We start from the raw sequence: 21,682 nt of genomic DNA, 5'->3' as shown, positions 1-21,682 counted from the left end.
AATTTTATATATTTTGATTTGATTTGATTCAATTCTCACAAATTATTAATATAATTATTGATATAACATCATTTTATATTTATATATTACATCAAATATAATTATATTTATCTAATATAAAATAAATTGATGTGTTTATTTCTTTAAATATGTATGATTGAATTAAAATTAAAATTTCATACTATACATTTGAACCATAACCAAAGTTTCATGTGTATAATTGCACCAACTTCAAATTCATGTATCAAATTGTACATTAAATTAAAATTTATGTATAATTTTGAGATTTATCCTTATTTTAAAAAATTAAAACTTCTACTTTCTTTTAAGAATTGTTATTTAGTACAAGATGTGGGTTCAAAACGTGATTAAATGCATTTTCTTTTGATTTAGGAATTTGAAAATTAGGGTAAAAATAAGCATTACATAAAAAAATAGTATTTAGTATACTTAAATTTTAAATATACTTCACAAGTATGTTTAAGAAATTACATGTAATATCCAAAATTTTAGTCTTTGAGAAAGGATAAGTATTTAAAAGATGAATTAAATATTGGGAGACAAAGTATGAATAATGAAATTTAGTAATGACTAATTTGTAATTTCTTTAAAGTTGAAGAACTAAAAGTACAAATTGACCATTTTTGGAAAGGAGGTGAAATTGAATAAATTTTTTTTTTTTATGAATGTGATAAGGATATGTATTGATATATGGAGTTGGAAAATTGGGATATGAATTAAATTGAATAAAGTGGAAAAGTATAAGGACTAAGGTGCAATTTTCCCATTTTATGGAGGAGGGACCTAAATGAAATTGTTCTATATTTAATTGATATTTAGGAACATAATGATGAGATTAAAATCTCATAGCTGATGAGGTGGAAAGTTTGGTGGAATTTTAAGGTTGAAAAGTGTTGAAATTTGATTAGAAATTAAAAATAAAAGGATGAAATTAAAATAAAAAGAAAAGTGGACAATTTTCTACAATCTTTGAGGAGTGAAATGGTAGTAAAAATAAGGTTGAGTTCAAGTAAAGAAATAGGTAAATACTTAATTGAATTCAAGTTAGTTTATTTTAATTTGAATATTTGAGTATTTAAATTTTCATATGAAATAATTAAATAAGATATGATTAAGATTATTGAATATAGTAGTAGATATGTAATTAAAGATATGTTAGTAATGTAAGAAATGATAAAGTGATAATTTAGTGATTAGTGAATGTTATGAAACAAAAGATTAAATTATAATGAGTGAAAAGTTATTTATTTGTCATTGATTAATAAGTGAATAGATGTAGAATAGTAAAATTACTATAGAAATGATTAAATTGTAAAGGTTTTAAAATTTGATATTGAAATAAATATTGTGATTACAAGTTTAAATGAAATGAATAGTGATATTAATGTAACACGCCATATGGCAAGTCTAAAGTTTCGACGTATAGTAGTAAACAGTCTGTCTGTTGTAGTGTTATTAGCCCAAAAGATTATTTTGGCGTATACGTGTGGACGTGTACTAACCACCAAAAGAGTAAGTAAGAATTTGATTTTATAATATTCTACCATGTATTAAGGAGACGTTCGTGTTAAGGGATAAAAGAGAAATATGAGATGAGTATTCTCTAAAGGTATAGAACGCCCGATTTGTATGGAATATTGTGTTAGTTAGACTTTAAGTAATTTAGTTAGAAACCAAATGTATAGTTTTGCCTGATAAGTTTAATGAAGGGAACTTATTTATATTTTTCTCGAAAACTGTAGGCCAATAAGAAGGTAAGTTTTGATACGTATGACACTTGTTAAATTCCACTAAGCAAGACGAACCATATTTATATGTGATTCCTTCTTCCTCTTCCTTAAGTGGTATCTACTTACACTTTCATTAAATCTAAATGTATCCTACCTTGATGATCTAGAGGCTAAAGTTCTTTTATTATCAGTAGTTACTTCGTATCAGGATAAGTATTTCAACTCTGCATGTTAAGTTTTGAATGAGTAAATCTGTATTTGATAACTGAACAGTTAGATTGTAAGTATAAGGTTTCTACATGGGATTGTCAGCGATTGAAATGATAAGTAATTTGTATGTATAAGAGTATTAATGGTGAAATTATGTTTCTAAATTGTGGTTGTTGCTGGTTCGTGATGTATATTGTTCATACCGAAGTATGTCTGTATGAAATCAATCGATCTATGAATCTGAAACCATGGAATGTATAGTATGAATATGATAAGTATGTGATGAGTATTGTGATGTTAAAGTAAGGTTGTATATGTCTGTCTGGAATGTATGCTATAAGATGTGAGTTCTTTAGGGTGTATGTTAGGGAACTACAGTGTTAGGCTTAGATTGAGTTAGTGCATGAAGTCTGTGAAGTGGGTCTTTGTCTGTTCACCACAGTGGTATCCGATGGTGTCTGTTAGGACATAAAACATGAACTCTGATATGAAATTATAAAGGAAAAGCCCATGACCATGGCATCCTCTGGAAAGGAACTAAGGAATGGTGATTACCTAATAGGGTTCTCTACGTGTCCCGGGAAGATGATGGGCAAACCTCACAAAATGTGAGTTTAGGCAAATCCATATCGTAAACACAACAGTTAAGAATAGCCTTTGTGGCGAACTTTGAAAAAATAGCCTTTTGTGGTGTACTCTGGATGAACAGACTTTGTGGCGCATTATGAATGAACTGCATCCTGAAGGAAAGGCCTTTCTGGTGTACTTTAATAGATATCCTTTGTAGCGGGTTCTGTATTAAGCTAAGTGGCATATTTAGTATGGCTCTTATGTATATTCAATAAAGTCAGTATGGTATAAGGTATCCATTGATTTTACAATAAAGTACTATATAATGCTAAGATTCAATCGAAAACAATGAATTGAAGAAATGTAGAGAAGCAATAGGTTAGTATTGAAAGTTTACTCCAAATAAAGGTTTGACTTTGTATGTTCGAAGCAGATATCTGTTATCTTTATATGTGCTCATTCACAAATTGAGATTGTACGTTAGTTCTGTAACGCCCCTTACCCGAGACCGTTGCCGGAGTCGAGCACAAGGCACTACTAAACTTATTTGAGCACTTAACCAAATTTAGATAATTTATATAATACTTTTCAGACAAGCTGTCCAACTGTGTCATAGTTGCTAAATAATTCATATCTCGAGTTATAAAACTCGAAATCCAAATCCGTAAATTTTCTCTGAATTTATACTCATATATCTACTTACCAATTTTTTTCTAGAATTTTTGGCCAAGCCAATTAGTACAGTTTATTATTTAAAATCTCCCCTGTTTCAGGGTTTGACTACTCTGACCTTTGTGTATTACGAATCAGATATCTCTCTGTACAGAGCTTCAATGACTATTCCGTTTGTCTCTAATAAAACTAGACTCAATAAGGAATCTGTACATATAAAGTATGACTTCTAATTATCTTTGTAAAATGTATGGTGAATTTCCAAAGTCAGAACAGGGGATCCAGAAATCGCTCTAGCCCTGTTTCACAAAAATTTAAACATCTCATAAAATATAGCTCATATACCTGTTTTGCTTCTTCCATATGAAAATAGACTCATCAAGATTCGATTCCATAATTTATTCATTATTTAATTCCATTTCTACTATTTTTAGTGATTTTTCAAATTCAAACTACTGCTACTTACCGAAAACTGTTTTAATACAAATATTGTTAACTAGTTTATAACATCTTTACTTCAATTCATTCAAACTCTATACATGCCATATAAATCTTTAAACATAAAACAAAAACTACCGGAATTGATCTGAATAGTGTGCCCTGTTGTGTTGATCCGATCTACCCACTTCACTTCAAGTCAATCTACATAAAATATTAAACACACACAAGTAAGCTTATTGAAGCTTAGTAAGCTCATAGGCATATAAACACAAATCATATCAAATATCGTACACAATCATATATCTATTAGTTTAACTATTTCATCCTCCAAATCACAATTTCATTAATAACTCATTGGAATAATTTCCATATGGCAACTCACAATTTAACTCCCTTAGGCCCATTTCTCATTTACTTCATTGTCAAATTAGGGAACAATAAGGAATTGAGTGCTTCATTATCACATTGCCATAGTAAACCATGGACTTTCACATTGATACGCATCACACACCGAAGCCATAGCCTTGCCATGGTCTTACACGGTTCACATATCATACCGAAGCCATATCCCAGACATGGTCTTATACGGAATCACATTATCACATTATACCGATGCCATAGCCCAGCTATGGTCTTATACGGAGTCACATTATCACATTGCACCGATGCCATAGCCCAGCTATGGTCTTAAACGGGCACACTTGTCACATATGTTTCAATCAACTCATCGTGGTCACGAATAGAAGCACTCAAATCCATTGTTCCTACTAATTTGTACTTTTAGTTACACATTATTCATTAGTTAATGCAAATTGATAGTATTCATCAACAATAAAATATTTTAACAATCATAATATTTTCATATCAAAACATTGAACTTTGCCATATGAACTTACCTGGACTAATTTGTAAAAGTCGTAGAAATTCAGGGACTATTCTTGAATTTTCTCCTTTCCACGATTCAGTTCGTTTTCTTGATCTATAATTATAAAATCATTCCTTCATTAGCATCCATTTCAATTCTATTTCACTTCACAATTTATGCTGTTCAAATTTCGAAATTGCACTTTTACCCCAAAATTTACAATTTTCACAATTTAGTCCCTTCTCAATTCACCCATCAATTGAACTAATTTTTCTCAATTAACACTTTATTTTATCATTATAAACTATTTCAAAACCTTTTATATTCTTAATTTCAACAGAAACCTTCAATTCACAACTTTTTCACAATTAGGTCCTAAATATCATTTCCTATCAAAATCACTTAATAAAACCACCTTAATATAAAATTAGAACTTAAATTTCATAATAATTCATCATAAAATTCCCTTATCCATCCAGGGTAACTTCCAATTTCACCCATAAAATCAAAAACTAATGAATTCTACAAGTGGACCTAATTGTAAAAGTCATAAAAACATAAAATTATCAAGAAAAGTAAGAATTAAACTCACATGATGTAAAATATGAAAACCAGCTTTCTCCAGACCTTCTATGGCGTTTTAGCTGAGAAAATATGAAGAAATGTCTAGATTTTTCAATTACATCATTATTTAACTATTAACTTTTATGCTATTTCCAATTTTGCCCCTTGTTCACATTGTTTTCTTGCTTATTTCATACCCAAACCGTCCAGCCATTAACCTTTGGGTCTAATTGCTCTTTAAATCCATCTTTTTAAATACTTAAGCTATTTACTCACAATTTAACAAATTTTATGCTATTTTCAATTTAGTCCTTTTTAATTAATTAGCCATCCAAACGTTAAAATTTTCTAACGAAACTTTAATACTAACTCAATGACACTCCATAAATATTTATAAAAATATTTATAGCTCGATTTTCAACTTTGAGGTCTCGATACCTCATTTTTGACCCGTTTGACCTAATAAATTCTTTTAATTCACTAATTTCACCATTTCACAAATTCTTCTAAATTCTTACTTGACTCATAAATATTAAATTACTATCTTGTTCAATCTTATTTTTCAATTTAGTGATCTCAAATCACCATTTCCGACACCACTTGAAAATTAGTAGTTATAACTCTCCCCTTTAAAAATTTCGTCCTCGAAATTTGTTACCCAAACATTTGGATATTGTGATCTCATTGACTCCTCTGTTTCCCAGGTTGCCTCCTCCAATCCATGTCGATGCCATAACACTTTTACTAACGGTACTTTCGTTTATTAGTAGTTCTTTAACTTCCCGAGCTAATACTTTCACCGGTTCCTCCGAATAAGTCATATCGATTGTAGCTCTATCTCAAGATGAGGAATCACATGTGAAGGGTTTGATCTATATCGTCTCAACATAGATACATGAAATACATTATGGATCTTCTCAAGTTCGGAGGCAAGGCCAATCTATAAGCTACTGGGACCGATCCTCTCAATGATTTCAGATGGTCCGATAAATCGTGGACTAAGCTTTCCTTTTCTACCAAACCGTAAAACTTTCTTCCACGGAGAAACTTTCAAGAACACACGATCACCCACATTGAACTCTATATCTCTTCTTTTCAAATCTGCATACGACTTTTGACGATCGAAAGCAGCTTTTAAACTTTCCCGAATAATCTGAACTTTCTCTTTAGTTTCCCGAATTAAATCCATTCCGACTAATTTCGATTCACTTAATTCTGACCAATACAACGGGGTTCTGCACTTCCTTCCATACAGAGCTTCAAACGGTGCCATTTTGATACTAGCTTGATAACTGTTATTATAAGCAAATTCAATTAAAGGTAAGTACCTTTCCCAAATGCCATCGAACTCGAGTATACAACACCTTAACATATCTTCCAAAATCAATCACTCGCTCGATTGTCCATCATGTCGAGGGTGAAAAGTCAGTACTAAATTTTAACTTAGTACCTAAAGCTTCCTGTAGTTTATTCCAAAATCTCAAGTAAACCTCGGATCTCGATCGAAATAATTGATGTCGGCACCCCATGTAATCTCACAATTTCGACACATATAATTCCGCTAACTTATCAAGTGAAAAATCATTACGACCGGAATAAAATGCTACCGATTTAGTTAATCATCTACTATCACCCAAATCGAATCTTTTTCTTGAGTCACCGGCAATCCAGATACAAAATCCATCGTCACATGTTCCCACTTCCATTCGGAATCATTACGAGTTGTAACAAACACAGAGGCACTTGATGTTCACTTTTACTGTTGATGATTAAACATTTTGCCACAAATTCACAAATTTCCGTTTCATACCAGCCACCAATACATTTTTTCAAATCACAATACATCTTCGTACTACCCGGATGAATCGAGTACATACTACTATGAGCCTCGATAAGATATCCTTCTTCAATTCTAGATTATTCGGGACACAAATTCTATTACGATGGTATAACATACCACTATTATCAATAGAGTAATCTAAGTTCAAATTATCCGAACCATTTGTCGTTTCAACACCAACTTCGGATCTTTATCTTGCGGTTCTGAATTCGTTGAAAGAATACTGGTTTTGTCTTTAATTCAACTAATATAGAACCATTTTCATTAATGCACAAATGAGCATTTAACGCTCAAGAGCAAATAATGATGATTTCGACTAAGTGCATCTGCCACTACATTTGCCTTACCGGATGATAATCAATGATAAGATCGTAATTTTTCAACAACTCTAACCATCGCCTCTGCTCAAATTCAGCTCTTTCTGCGACATTAAATATTTCAAACTTTTATGGTCTCAGATACACATAACATTTCTCTCCATATAGGTAGTGTCTCCAAATTTTAAAAGCAAATACTATGGCAACTAACTCAAGATCATGTGTAGGGTAGTTCCTCTCATGTGGTTTCAACTGTCGAGAAGCATATGCTACAACTTTTCTGATGCATCAATACACAACCTAAACCATTCGAGACGCATCACTATATACTACATATGGCACACCTGATTCAGGCTGAGTTAACACCGGAGCCTCTGTCAACATTTTCTTTAATTGATCAAAACTTTGTTGGCACTCATCAGACCATACAAACTCAACATTCTTCTGTAATAATTTAGTTATCGGTGAAGCAATCAATGAAAAATCTTTCACAAATCGACGATAGTAACTAGCTAATCCAAGGAAACTTCGCACTTCCGTAACATTCTTTGAAGTTTTCCAATTAATCACCGCTGACACCTTACTCGGATCTACCCGTATACCATCAACTGACACAATGTGACCCAAGAATCCCACTTCATGAAGCCAAAATTCACATTTACTAAATTTTGCATATAACTGTTTTTCCCTTAATATCTGTAGTACAATTCTCAAGTGCTGAGCATGCTCGGATTCTGTCTTTGAATAGATCAGTATATCGTCAATAAACACAACCACAAATCTATCTAGGTAAGACTGGAAAATTCGATTCATTAAATCCATAAAAGCAGCAGGAGCATTTGTCAAACCGAATGGCATAACTAAGAACTCATAATGACCATACCGAGTTCTAAAAGTCGCTTTTGGTACATCACATTCCTTTACCTTTAATCGATAATACCGGATCTGAGATCTATTTTTGAAAACACTTGTAGCATCCTTAAGCTGATCGAATAAATCATCAATACGAGGCAAAGGATATTTATTTTAATTGTTACCTTATTCAATTTGCTCGTAATCTATGCACACCTCAATGAACCATCCTTCTTTTCACAAATAAGACAGTGCACTTACGGCGACATACTCGATCCGATAAACCCTTTGTCTAACACTCTTGCAAGCTGCGTTTTAACTCTCTTAATTCTGCTGGAGCCATTCTATACGGTGTCACCGATATGGGGCTGTTCAGGAAGCACATCTATCACGAACTCAACTTCTCTATCGGTGGTAACCCCGGTAATTCTTCAGAAATACATCCATGAATTCATTTACAATAGATAGTTGCTTTAACTTTGATTCGAACTTGAGTATCAAGAATATAGGCTAAATAAGCCTCATTTCCTTTACGCAACAATTTACGAAAGGACATAAAGGAAATCATTCTAACCATGTCATCCAAATTTCCAGACTCAACCAAAATAATGTCTCCTTTTGACATTTCAAACTAATTCGTTTTTCTCGACAATTCACTATTGCGTCATGTTTCATTAACCATCCATGCCCAAGATAACATCAAATTCCGAAAGGTAGCAAGATCAAATCGGGGAAATCACATTTTTAACTTTCAAAGTGATGTTATGACATATTAAATTAACTACCACACTTTGACCTAACGGATTTGTAACTTGTACATCATAATCGAGGCTCAACAAATAAGTTCTTTTCAGATGCTAACATAGTGCAAATATATGAATGAGTAGACCGGGTCTATTAAAGCATACAGGAACATCATAAAGATAGAAAGTACCAGCAATTACATCCGGAGTCATTGCTTCTTCTCTCGCTCGAATGGCATAAGTACGAGCAGAGCCCTAACTTCGATCGGCTAGCGTATCTTTCATACCCGAACGAGTAGCCCTCAGAAACGCTTTCCGACCAGAGCGTCTTCCTTTTGAGGAAGAATTTTCGGTTTCTCCTCTGTTCCACTTCTTCTACTTGTAATTGGGGACAATCACGAATAAAGTGATCGGTGGCCCCACATTTATAACAAGCCCTAATTTACTTCTACATTCACCGGGTGACTTCTTCTACAATGTTGACACTTGGGCCTTTGGGTATTTTGTACACTACCCACACTAACAAAGCAGTCTGTCGGATGCTTTGTAATCGATTGTCTTGGCCTACTTTTTCCTTATCTTTCGGTAATCAAGTGGCTCATTGAATTCCTCTTTAGATTTCTTCACCGGTAAAGTAGAAAATAACTTAGATGCACTTCTTTTGAAAGATTCTTTACTTCTTCTATCTCGTTGCATCTTTTTATTATATACTTCTTCAAGCTTCTGAGCACGATCTGATAGAACAACAAATTCTCGTATCTCAATGCCCCCTATCATCATTTTAATCTCATCATTATGCCCTTCTTCAAATCTGATACACATTTCTTCTTCAGTGGGTACTATCTCGAGCATATTTGCTCAGATAAACAAATTCTCTTTCATATTCAGCCACTGACTTGTTTCCCTGTCGCAAGTCGAGAAATTCTCTTTTCTTCTTATCCGGATATCTTCTACCGACATATTTCTTCTTAAATTCATTTTGAAAAATTCCCAAGTGATCTTCTCAAATAAGACAACAGCTTCTATTGTTTCCCACCAGTTATAAGCTTCTTCTTTCAATAATGACACGGCACATATTAAGTAATCATCTGGTGAGCACGCCATTTGCTTAAAAACCCTCATTATACTTTGTAACCAATATTCACTTTAACGGGGTCATCGTCTGTTCTTCCCCAAATTCTTCACCCCATGTTTTCGAGCTTTTCAAATGGAGAACGTTTGCCAGATTCAGTTGTCGGAGGAGGTGGAGGAGCAACCGGGGGTACTACAGATGTTGAGATAGGGGGAGGAGGTTGCGGAGTCTGATTTCTTTCTCGCACATTCTCATTATACCACCGATTCATGAATCCATAAATCATATTTTGAGTTCTTGTTCTCGCATCAATGAAATCGAGCTTCACTACTTGTTCCTTGTTCGAGATTTGTACTCGCTATTAACTTCTTCTTGCTCGGTTTGTTCGGTCTATCGACATCTTTTCAAATCAAGATAATCTATAATAAAAACAAGGATTAGATCGGATCATACACAAGACACTATCACGATTTATATGGCATGTAATTCTAGACACTTTTCACATTATACATATTCCGAGAATCGGCTAAACCAAGCTCGATACCAATAAATGTAACGCCTTACCCGAGACCGTTGCGGAGTCGAGCACAAGGCACTACTAAACTTATTTGAGCACTTAACCAAATTTAGATAATTTATATAATACTTTTCGCACAAGCTGTCCAACTGTGTCATAGTTTCTAAATAATTCATATCTCGAGTTATAAAACTCGAAATCCAAATCCGTAAATTTTCTCTGAATTTATACTCATATATCTACTTACCAATTTTTTCTAGAATTTTGGTCAAGTCAATTAGTACAGTTTATTATTTAAAATCTCCCTGTTTCAGGGTTTGACTACTCTGACCTTTGTGTATTACAAATCAGATATCTCTCTGTACAGAGCTTCAATGACTATTCCGTTTGTCTCTAATAAAACTAGACTCAATAAGGAATCTGTACATATAAAGTATGACTTCTAATTATCTTTGTAAAATTTATGGTGAATTTCCAAAGTCAGAACAGGGATCCAGAAATCGCTCTGGCCCTGTTTCACAAAAATTTAAACATCTCATAAAATATAGCTCATATACCTGTTTTGCTTCTTCCATATGAAAATAGACTCATCAAGATTCGATTCCATAATTTATTCATTATTTAATTCCATTTCTACTATTTTTAGTGATTTTTCAAAATCAAACTACTGCTACTTACCGAAAACTATTTTAGTACAAATATTGTTAACTAGTTTATAACATCTTTACTTCAATTCATTCAAACTCTATACATGCCATATAAATCTTTAAACATAAAACAAAAACTACCGGAATTGATCTGAATAGTGTGCCCTGTTGTGTTGATCCGATCTACCCACTTCACTTCAAGTCAATCTACATAAAATATTAAACACACACAAGTAAGCTTATTGAAGCTTAGTAAGCTCATAGGCATATAAACACAAATCATATCAAATATCGTACACAATCATATATCTATTAGTTTAACTATTTCATCCTCCAAATCACAATTTCATTAATAACTCATTGGAATAATTTCCATATGGCAACTCACAATTTAACTCCCTTAGGCCCATTTCTCATTTACTTCATTGTCAAATTAGGGAACAATAAGGAATTGAGTGCTTCATTATCACATTGCCATAGTAAACCATGGACTTTCACATTGATCGCATCACACACGAAGCCATAGCCTTGCCATGGTCTTACACGGTTCACATATCATACCGAAGCCATATCCCAGACATGGTCTTATACGGAATCACATTATCACATTATACCGATGCCATAGCCCAGCTATGGTCTTATACGGAGTCACATTATCACATTGCACCGATGCCATAGCCCAGCTATGGTCTTAAACGGGCACACTTGTCACATATGTTTCGTCAACTCATCGTGGTCACGAATAGAAGCACTCAAATCCATTGTTCCTACTAATTTGTACTTTTAGTTACACATTATTCATTAGTTAATGCAAATTGATAGTATTCATCAACAATAAAATACTTTAACAATCATAATATTTTCATATCAAAACATTGAACTTTGCCATATGAACTTACCTGGACTAATTTGTAAAAGTCGAGAAATTGGGACTATTCTTGAATTTTCTCCTTTCCACGATTCATTCGTTTTCTTGATCTATAATTATAAAATCATTCCTTCATTAGCATCCATTTCAATTCTATTTCACTTCACAATTTATGCTGTTCAAATTTCGAAATTGCACTTTTACCCCAAAATTTACAATTTTCACAATTTAGTCCCTTCTCAATTCACCCATCAATTGAACTAATTTTTCTCAATTAACACTTTATTTTATCATTATAAACTATTTCAAAACCTTTTATATTCTTAATTTCAACAGAAACCTTCAATTCACAACTTTTTCACAATTAGGTCCTAAATATCATTTCCTATCAAAATCACTTAATAAAACCACCTTAATATAAAATTAGAACTTAAATTTCATAATAATTCATCATAAAATTCCCTTATCCATCCAGGGTAACTTCCAATTTCACCCATAAAATCAAAAACTAATGAATTCTACAAGTGGACCTAATTGTAAAAGTCATAAAACATAAAAATTATCAAGAAAAGTAAGAATTAAACTCACATGATGTAAAATATGAAAACCAGCTTTCTACAGACCTTCTATGGCGTTTTAGCTGAGAAAATATGAAGAAATGTCTAGATTTTTCAATTACATCATTATTTAACTATTAACTTTTATGCTATTTCCAATTTTGCCCTTGTTCACATTGTTTTCTTGCTTATTTCATACCCAAACCGTCCAGCCATTAACCTTTGGGTCTAATTGCTCTTTAAATCCATCTTTTAAATACTTAAGCTATTTACTCACAATTTAACAAATTTTGTGCTATTTTCAATTTAGTCCTTTTAATTAATTAGCCATCCAAACGTTAAAATTTTCTAACTAAACTTTAATACTAACTCAATGACACTCCATAAATATTTATAAAAATATTTATAGCTCGATTTTCAACTTTGAGGTCTCGATACCTCATTTTTGACCCGTTGACCTAATAAATTCTTTTAATTCACTAATTTCACCATTTCACAAATTCTTCTAAATTCTTACTTGACTCATAAATATTAAATTACTATCTTGTTCAATCTTATTTGTCGAATTTAGTGATCTCAAATCACCATTTCCGACACCACTGAAAATTAGGCCGTTACAAGTTCTGAGTTATGTATGTGCATGAAATGACATTTTGGTTGCATTTATCTCTAAAAAGGAAATTGGTATAGATATGTGAAGGTTAAGATTTAAGGATATAAGTGAAGAATCAAAGTCATAGATGGGAGAAGGAAATGAATCCCAAGTAAAGTATGGTAACTAGCGTGTATAAAATATCAGAATGTGGGAAGTATTCGCCAGAAGTAAGTCAGATGTCAAAGAATTGTAAGATAGATGTAATGAACCATCACCTACATTATGCATGTTTCAACTAAGGTAAATTGTGTTTTTCTCATTAAGTTCTTATGAACTTATCTGTGTGCATTATGTTTCTGGTTGGTTGATGTAAATCTGCGCTAGGAGGGACGATGCCAAGATTACGCCAATGGAGTAACGTATCGAATTATTATGCATACAGAGCAAGCTTGATGGCGTTTTATTAATCAGTCATACTACATAAGATTCTACACTTAGTTTTCAATGTAATAAATTATAATAATAGATGATAACTTTGGTAATTAAATTACTCCACTTATCTTGGTATATGTCAATGTTGTTTATGTGATCAATCAAATTTGTAATAATTCATGCTTTAATTGTAATAATAGTTCAAATTTATGTCTGTATTTGTGTGGTAACACCCGAAATCCGGATCCGGCGAATTCAATCAGGTTGAGGGTGTTACAATTAAAGTGTTATAAAAGTAAATATTTAATTTTCATGAATTTAGAGATTAAATTGTAAAATGATCAGAAATTACTAAGTGTGCTAAAATAGTGAAATAAAATATTTTAGTGAAGTCCCACTTGCAGTTAAGCTTATTTTTGGTAATTTTATGTTGATTCTCTGCTCGGCGTTCGTACGTCGTGATGTGATCCATCGGTGATAGCTAAGTTTTGAAAAGAATTGGGGATTGCTACTTCAATTCGAATCATATCACTCCTCAAACTTCAAGTTCAAGCCCTTTGGTATATATATTTTTTACTTTAGTTTGGCATGTATTTAGGTTTATTAGTAAAAAAAAGTGAATTATATGTGAGTTTATAAGTTACCTCGATTATAATGAAACAAGAATATGTTTAAGTGGTGAGTTTAGTGTTTAAATGTAACATTTCTTACTCGGATCGAGTGAGGGGTGTTACATTATATGCATTCTTTTCACTAGTTTTTATTTTTTAAAATTTATACTATAAATAAAGTGTTTGATTGAGTTTGTGTCACAAACAATGTTGTCTGAACCAGACTAGATCGATCAATGAAACTAGTTGGACTAAGAACCGACTGAGGTACCAGTCTAGTGAGAGATAAAAAAAAATTATTACTGTGTTTAGTCTACTTGTACATTTTGTACCAAGTGGGGACTTAGGTACTAATTGGAGACTGTCTTTGTATCGTCAAAAGCAATGAAATGGATTGGTTTGAAGGAACCATTATTCGAAGCCATGTGGGAAACTAATTCATAATTTGCAAGTGTCTCAAGGTTAGCACTAAACTACGAGTAAGAAATCTCATTAATCTTCAACATGCTTTACTCCTCTTGAGGAAGTAAAAATCCAAGTATGTGAAATCTCAACAAGGGAAAAAATGATATTGATTTAGGAAAATCAAGAGTAGCTTAAAAAGCAAGATGGAAAACTGAATGATTTGTGCAACAAAACCCAGTACTTTTTTTGGTAAATAAAGAGGGTTGCACCCTAATCGAACTTAGAAATAAAAACAAGCCTATCAAGAGGATGGGGTAAGGTCATTTTTAATGCCTGAAATAACCATTCTTGAAGGTAAGTTGAAATAAATCACTTTATACCAGCCCACAACAGCCAATTTTGCCATAGAATTTGTAGTCTGGTTTGCCTCTCGTCGCACCTATCTAACCTACACAGTCCATTGTCGATTACACAGTTCCTTTATGCTATTAACCACCGCCAACACACTTAAGGCTTGGGAAGAAGAGTTGATCAAAGTTCCAGCATCAGCACAATCAATCTCAACACACTAACTTGTCGAAACCATGCAACCAACAATCCCTCCCAAATAGCATGAGATTCTGTCCGTAACATTGAACTCAGTCCCAAGTATTCACTAAACCCCGCCATCCAATTACCATAATGATCTCGTATAAGCCCCCCAATCGATGCCTCATTTGAATTCGAGTGCATCGTTGTGTCACAATTGATTTTAATCCATCCCAATGCAAGATGTGTATTCAATTCCAAACTACCAGCAACGAACTTCATGTGTTGATCTGCATCCAAAATATGCTTAGACAAAGCATAACATAACAATAAGACACTATTTCCACCAGCGACACGCCATTTTCAATGAAAATCGATTTATTATGGGCATGCCAAAAACGCGAAATCAGCAAAGCAAAAAATAAATCCCATTCCAGATTCAACACAACAATATTAAGACAATTTTGAATATTATCAATTACCCACTAGTTGCACTTCATTGTAAAAAATCCGGTCACACTATGAACAGGCAAAACACGAAACCAAACATCCTAAGCAAATTTACAATCCCGTAAAACATGCAGAATCGTTTGTACCTCCCTACAACAAATCGGACAACGAGGATCCCAAGTAATGTTTCTTTTTACAAGCTCTTCATTAGTCAAAAGTTTCCCTTTCAAAACCAGCCAAGAAATTATTTGACTCGCTGAGGACTCTTATGCATCCAAATGACCCTTCACCATGAGTTGCAAACAAGCGATCGATAGTTATCTTAGATAATAATAAGCCCTAAAGCTGACTAATGCCACCCATAAATGTTTAATACAATATTAAAAGAGGGAGATCGTATATTTAGAATACAAGACACCATTTCACCATCTAAATACCTTATTAAGTTCAAAAAAAATCTCGAAACAGTCACATTTCTTTAATAAAAAAGATTCAGATCCAACTCAAACGAATCACAGTTGTGTAAATGTAATGAATTAATCCCTAAAATCCAATGTCAAAGTTGCAATTTACTTCTTGACTTTGTGAATTAATCGGAATGTTCCTTTATTTTGATTCAACTTTTTTTTTTTTTTTGGTGTGAAGTATTTTGATTCAAGGCAAAAGATGGTAGAAAAAAATGTTTTGTGATAGAATATTCAAGGGCAAGTAATACGATGGACATGTGAAAAAATAAATAATGTAAATTAATTTTACTGTGTTGAAATAACCAGAAAAGACCGAAATACTAATTTCTTTTTTACACGAATCATTCCGACAGATGAGTAATTTGCAAGTAAAACTACTAATTTTAATCTCCGGTCGGTCCACTGGTCATTTAAAACTTCAATGCAAATATTATGATTACTCAAAAGTAACTTTTCACTGTTCTTTAGTTGAAAATAATGAAAAAGAATGATAAAAAAATAATAGGGGAATTGATTATGAACCGTCAACATCTTGCATCTGCACTTCAAATGAAAATTATGTTAGTTACCTGTTACCGTTACAAAAGCGCGATAACTGTCAACTCACTCATTTCTATGATATTATTATTTTTTTCCCAAGGAAAGAGCCTTTAGCGGCTTAAATTAAGTTGTCTTGTCGGTTTTTGGTAAATCACCACTCCAGGACTTGACAAAAATACACCATGGTCGGTTTGGAAATCTGATTTTTCTGATAGAATCTTAAAAATATGTCCAAAATTTATCCTGCGTCGTGCTTATCATTTCTTTATTGTAAATTATATTTGTATAAACTCTAATATCTTGAATTTTTTTTGGGGGGTACTCTAGTAGCTTGGTCTCTGATGGATCTGCAGGAGGGTTAACTAGGCATAGGAGTTTGCACTTCCAAACTCTCACCGACAGGGGCGAAGCCAGAAAAAAATTTTGGGAGGCCGAAAGAAATTTTAATTTTTTATAGTCTATATATTTATAATTTTTAAAGGATTAAATTGAATTTTTATAATTTTAGAGGGGGCCAAAGTGAAATTTTACCTTTACTAATTTAAAATTTTAAAAAAATCTAAAGGGCCTAAATGAAAATTTCCCATTTTAGGGGGGGCCGGGGCCATGCCTGCCCCCCTGGTTTCGCCCCTGCTCACCGATCTCAAACCAATAAAGGGTCCAAAGGAAATAGTGCATGGAATTGGCTCGTGCTTTTTATGCTTGGCTGACAACTTTAGTAGTGGTAGTTGGGTGCGAGTTTGGTAGTAGGGTTAAATTTAAAACAAAAGTTAGAAAATCTGTATTGAAGTATTAAGATGGTTTATGGAATATAAGTTTAAAAATTGTGATTATTCTAAATTAAATTGAAATTTTTATAGTAAATTTTATTTTTTATTATATAAAATAAAAATTATATTTAAAATAGTAAAAATAATTTAAAAATTCTTAAAAGTTATATTTCAGAAGTCAAAATTTTATTTTGTTAAAATAAGTTTAAAATTTAAAACAAAAAATTAATATGAAAAATCTAAAAAACTCAATCCAACTTATGAACCTAGTTAGTAGAATTGTAACTGTCAGTGCTTACCTGTTGTATGGCTTATGTGGTGAAAAGCTATAGCATGAAGCTTGGCTGGCTGCTGGTTATCATTAATAGATGTGTATTGGACCCTTTGGACTGTGTGAGCCTTAAGTTTCATCCGTTAATTATGGACGCGCCTAACAAATCTCATTCTCTTCAATGTTATTTCTATATTCAACTACTTTTAATTTACAATAAATTTAGGTCCAAATATATTAATATACCAGTAAAATTATCTTTCCAAACCTTTTTGTTTATTACCGTATCTACTCAAGGAAGCATTAAGTTGATTTATTAAATAAATCCAAGTGCTGCACTTGGCAAAGCAATTTGATCAACCTTCTGATGGCGATTAGAATTTGGAGGAACCAAGAAAATCGCTTTAGTGTTCAATGAATCACATTCCTAAAACTCAAAGTCACTGCGCGCCCAATAGTTCTTTTCCATCATACAATATAATTCAACAACATGGGCCTCAATCCAGCACAGCTGCAAAAGGCAGGCCATGATAGTCCAATGAAGCCACACAGTATACCCAGAAATCTAGGCCTTAATCAAGTCCCATTCCAATTATGGGTTTATAGTCCAAAAAAAAGAAGTGTGATTAAAAAAGGCGCAGGTGAGTTGCCACTTGCCATCATGTACTGTGCTGCCTCCCAAGCAAAAAGGGGGCAGGGGTTAAGACAGCAAGCGTCCCGTGATCAGCACAACCACCATATCCGAAAGCAGTTGGCTAAACAAATACTTGGCACCCATCTACTCATATCTCACTTGGGTGATGTTAAAAGAAACCACATGTTAAGCTGCGTGAAGGACTAATTTTATTTTTAATTAAAAAAAAATCTTAAGAAAACTACAAAAGTCTCCTTACATTTCACGGATTTTCGAACCATAAAACTTTTGATCATATCAAAGCCAAAAGAAAAAAAAAAAAAACACTCTCTTCCAAAAAGTTTCGCAAAGAAAAGAAAATTATACAAAGCAAAATTGCCAAGAATGAATCTCCAGATATAGCGCTGAAAGGAAACAAACCCAGTCTGAGTTCTTTGTTTAAAGATTTATATACATATTTTGAGCTGGTTAGCAGGTGAAGCAGAAAAAATGAAAAAGGAAATGGGGAGTACAAAACATTCAAGCTCGGAGGGAAGCAGTATCAAAGGAGTGCCGACACACGGAGGAAAATATGTTCATTACAACGTGTATGGTAACTTGTTTGAGGTGTCCAGTAAGTACGTACCTCCTATTCGTCCTATCGGTCGTGGTGCTAATGGCATTGTTTGGTAAGTTTTCTTTTTCATGTTTAACTCAAACTCACAAATTAAATAATTTGATTAGATCTAGGCCATCAAAGTTTTTTTAAGATAAGTTTGTCCCTGATGATTGTGATCTTTTACGTGGTGGGTTGATATTATCATATGTATCCTAGTCAAGTGAACATTTTCTTCGTAATTTGTTGAATTTAATTGAGTGATAATAGAATTTTTGTCCTTTATGTTTATGATTATGATTAGGGGGCTTCCTTTTTTATTGTTTGTTTCTTAATATTTTCAGTTTATGGATAAATAGGTAGCATATAAATAAATCATTCACTATTTCTCTTATTGTTAGGTGTATGTTAGATGTAACTTATAGGTTTTTCAAAAACATATGTGCCCAAGTTTGATATTTGCTTAGAAAAAGTTAAAAAAATAAAAATTCTTCAATTTTCCATTCAATTATTGACGATATTTTTTTCCTTAAATTTTCTGTCAATACCTGCATATAATCGTACCAACTTAAAAAACAAATTACTATGAAGCAGTAAGCATATATGTGACAGAAAGTAGTAATTGAAAAAACTAATAGAATTTCAAATTTCCCCTAAAATTTTGAGAAATTAAAACTTTTAACTTTTTAAGATGGATTAAATCTGTAAACTTTGCTAAAATACAGGGAGTGACAGCATAGTTATAACCAAAAGAGAACTTTTTTTAAGTATATGGATTAAAAAACTCAAACTTTGCTAAAATACAGGGAGCAACAGCATATTTTGACCAAAAAGATTTCGTGATATTCTAAAAATGAAATAGAAGCACTGCTTATGCCTGTAGTAAAGTTCTCAAAAAACGTCCTTCCTCAAATCTCATATCGCTTGACATTTCTTTTTTATTTAAATACCAATTGGCATTTCACATTTGGATGCATTGCTGATGTGGGACTGAATTACTTTGACCTCTTCGTTGCTCTATTTTCAGTGCTGCTGTCAATTCAGAGACGCGTCAGGAGGTTGCTATTAAGAAGATCGGTAATGCATTTGATAACATCATAGATGCCAGAAGGACACTGAGGGAAATCAAGCTTCTTCGTCACATGGACCATGAAAATGTAAGCTCCCTCAGGATTCATCATTCTTCTACGGTGTAATGTATGCCTGGAAATCCCGCACTCAATTCTCTTTTTTTGCAGGTGATTGCCATCAAGGACATCATTCGACCACCGAAGAAGGAGACCTTCAACGATGTTTACATCGTTTATGAATTGATGGACACCGATCTTCATCACATAATCCGCTCCGACCAGCCATTGACAGATGATCATTGTCAGGTTTGGATAAACAGGCTTTGTGGGTGACATTCATATATGTTGCCGATATACTTTACGTTGCGTTTTCCTAACATCATCATCATCATCATACTACTACTACAACCAAAACCTTGTTTGATTTAGCATGAATCTGATACTGAATGGGAACCTTTTTTCCAGTACTTTCTGTATCAGTTGTTACGAGGACTGAAGTACGTGCATTCTGCCAATGTTTTGCACCGTGACCTTAAGCCAAGCAGTCTGCTTTTGAATGCAAAGTGCGACCTTAAGATCGGGGACTTTGGATTGGCTAGGACCACCTCCGAAACAGATTTCATGACCGAGTACGTCGTCACTCGTTGGTACCGAGCACCAGAGCTGCTTCTCAACTGTTCCGAATACACTGCTGCCATCGATATGTGGTCTGTCGGCTGCATATTCGGAGAAATTATGACAAGAGAGCCTCTGTTTCCAGGCAAAGATTACGTTCATCAGCTGAGACTCATCACTGAGGTACTCAACTTCTGTTGAAGTATTCTAGCCATGGTCTTAAAACGTAGGTTCACTTCTAACATTGTTCATTCTTTTTTTGTTCCAAAAGCTGATAGGTTCACCCGATGACGCTAGCCTCGGATTTCTCCGAAGCAACAATGCCCGAAGGTATTTCAGACAACTTCCACAGTGTAGGAAGCAACAATTTTCAGCTCGGTTCCCAAACATGTCTCCTGGTGCTGTTGATCTGCTAGAGAAAATGCTTGTCTTTGACCCCAACAAACGAATCACAGGTAAACTAGATTTTCAAGCACATCATTTCTGTTTGGTCTCTCCATGTACATATCTATGATCTATTTTTCTTGCATCTTTCTTTTTTTCTTTTTTTTTTTTGCAGCTGAAGAGGCACTTTGTCACCCATACTTGGCATCTCTTCACGATATCAACGACGAGCCTGTCTGTCCCAGACCATTCAGTTTCGATTTCGAGCAATCATCGTGCACCGAGGATCACATCAAGGAGCTTATATGGAGGGAATCCTTGCAATTCAATCCAGATCCAGTCCATTAAGAGAATCTGTCCTTCTAGATATTTTATGTAAAATATATAGTGGGAATCATGGTTTGTTTCCCCCGAATTCCCTATATATATATATATATATATATATGATGTTGTTCTTCACCATTCAATGAAGTTGATAGAAACTAGGAACATCATTCAACTTTGCTTCATTGTCATATGAACCTTAACTAATCTACAAGGAGCTTAAATATTACTTGTTTGTGAGATTTGGTACCAAAGTGGTTTGGCATAATCCCGACCAGATGTTAGTTTAGGTTCCTATATGAACAAAAAAAAAAGACAAAGATCTTCTTTAGTAATACTGCTTAGTGAATGGATGTTGTATTGATCATGGACCCATGTTTTGTTTTGGTTCCATTAGTCATTGTATTGCCAAGACGATCAATTAGCGAATTTTTATTATTAAAAAAAAAAACCAACTGAAATTTACGAGATATTTAGGAATAGCATATATATCGTATTTTATTTG

The 21,682-nt window shown here is 33.3% G+C and overlaps 1 protein-coding gene and 1 long non-coding RNA gene across 3 annotated transcripts in view; one reads left to right on the top strand and one right to left on the bottom strand.

Annotated features, from left to right (window-relative positions):
- Positions 1–3,703: 3,703 nt before the first annotated feature.
- The window catches only part of LOC128285357 (uncharacterized), a 73,750-nt gene continuing 55,771 nt past the window's right edge, over positions 3,704–21,682 (bottom strand). Inside the window, exons 2-3 of one of the 2 annotated variants that reach the window (XR_008275870.1) lie at positions 4,541–4,623; positions 3,704–3,845 (exon numbers count right to left, since the gene is read on the bottom strand). This is a non-coding gene — a long non-coding RNA (uncharacterized LOC128285357). Of the gene's footprint in view, positions 3,846–4,540; positions 4,912–21,682 lie in introns of those variants that run through there. The other variant, XR_008275869.1, reaches the window with a different exon arrangement.
- On the top strand, positions 18,346–21,431 carry LOC108451885 (mitogen-activated protein kinase homolog MMK2-like). Its single transcript, XM_017749588.2, has 6 exons — positions 18,346–18,857; positions 19,812–19,941; positions 20,023–20,160; positions 20,320–20,652; positions 20,741–20,924; positions 21,029–21,431. Exons 1-6 carry the CDS (start codon positions 18,679–18,681, stop codon positions 21,199–21,201), a joined length of 1,137 nt encoding a protein of 378 aa, XP_017605077.1. The 5' UTR covers positions 18,346–18,678; the 3' UTR covers positions 21,202–21,431.

This window comes from Gossypium arboreum, chromosome 12, assembly GCF_025698485.1.
Source record: "Gossypium arboreum isolate Shixiya-1 chromosome 12, ASM2569848v2, whole genome shotgun sequence".
Taxonomy (NCBI): Eukaryota; Viridiplantae; Streptophyta; class Magnoliopsida; order Malvales; family Malvaceae; genus Gossypium; species Gossypium arboreum.
Note: the sequence above shows the minus strand (reverse complement) of the source record. Positions and strands in the feature narration are given on the sequence as shown.

Excerpts from the sequence above, each read along its gene's own strand:
- LOC108451885 (XM_017749588.2), top strand. The coding sequence starts at position 18,679 with ATGAAAAAGGAAATGGGGAGTACAAAACATTCAAGCTCGGAGGGAAGC. Across the intron at positions 19,942-20,022 it reads GTCACATGGACCATGAAAAT|GTGATTGCCATCAAGGACAT; the intron begins GTAAGCTCCCTC and ends CTTTTTTTGCAG. Across the intron at positions 20,161-20,319 it reads TGACAGATGATCATTGTCAG|TACTTTCTGTATCAGTTGTT; the intron begins GTTTGGATAAAC and ends CCTTTTTTCCAG.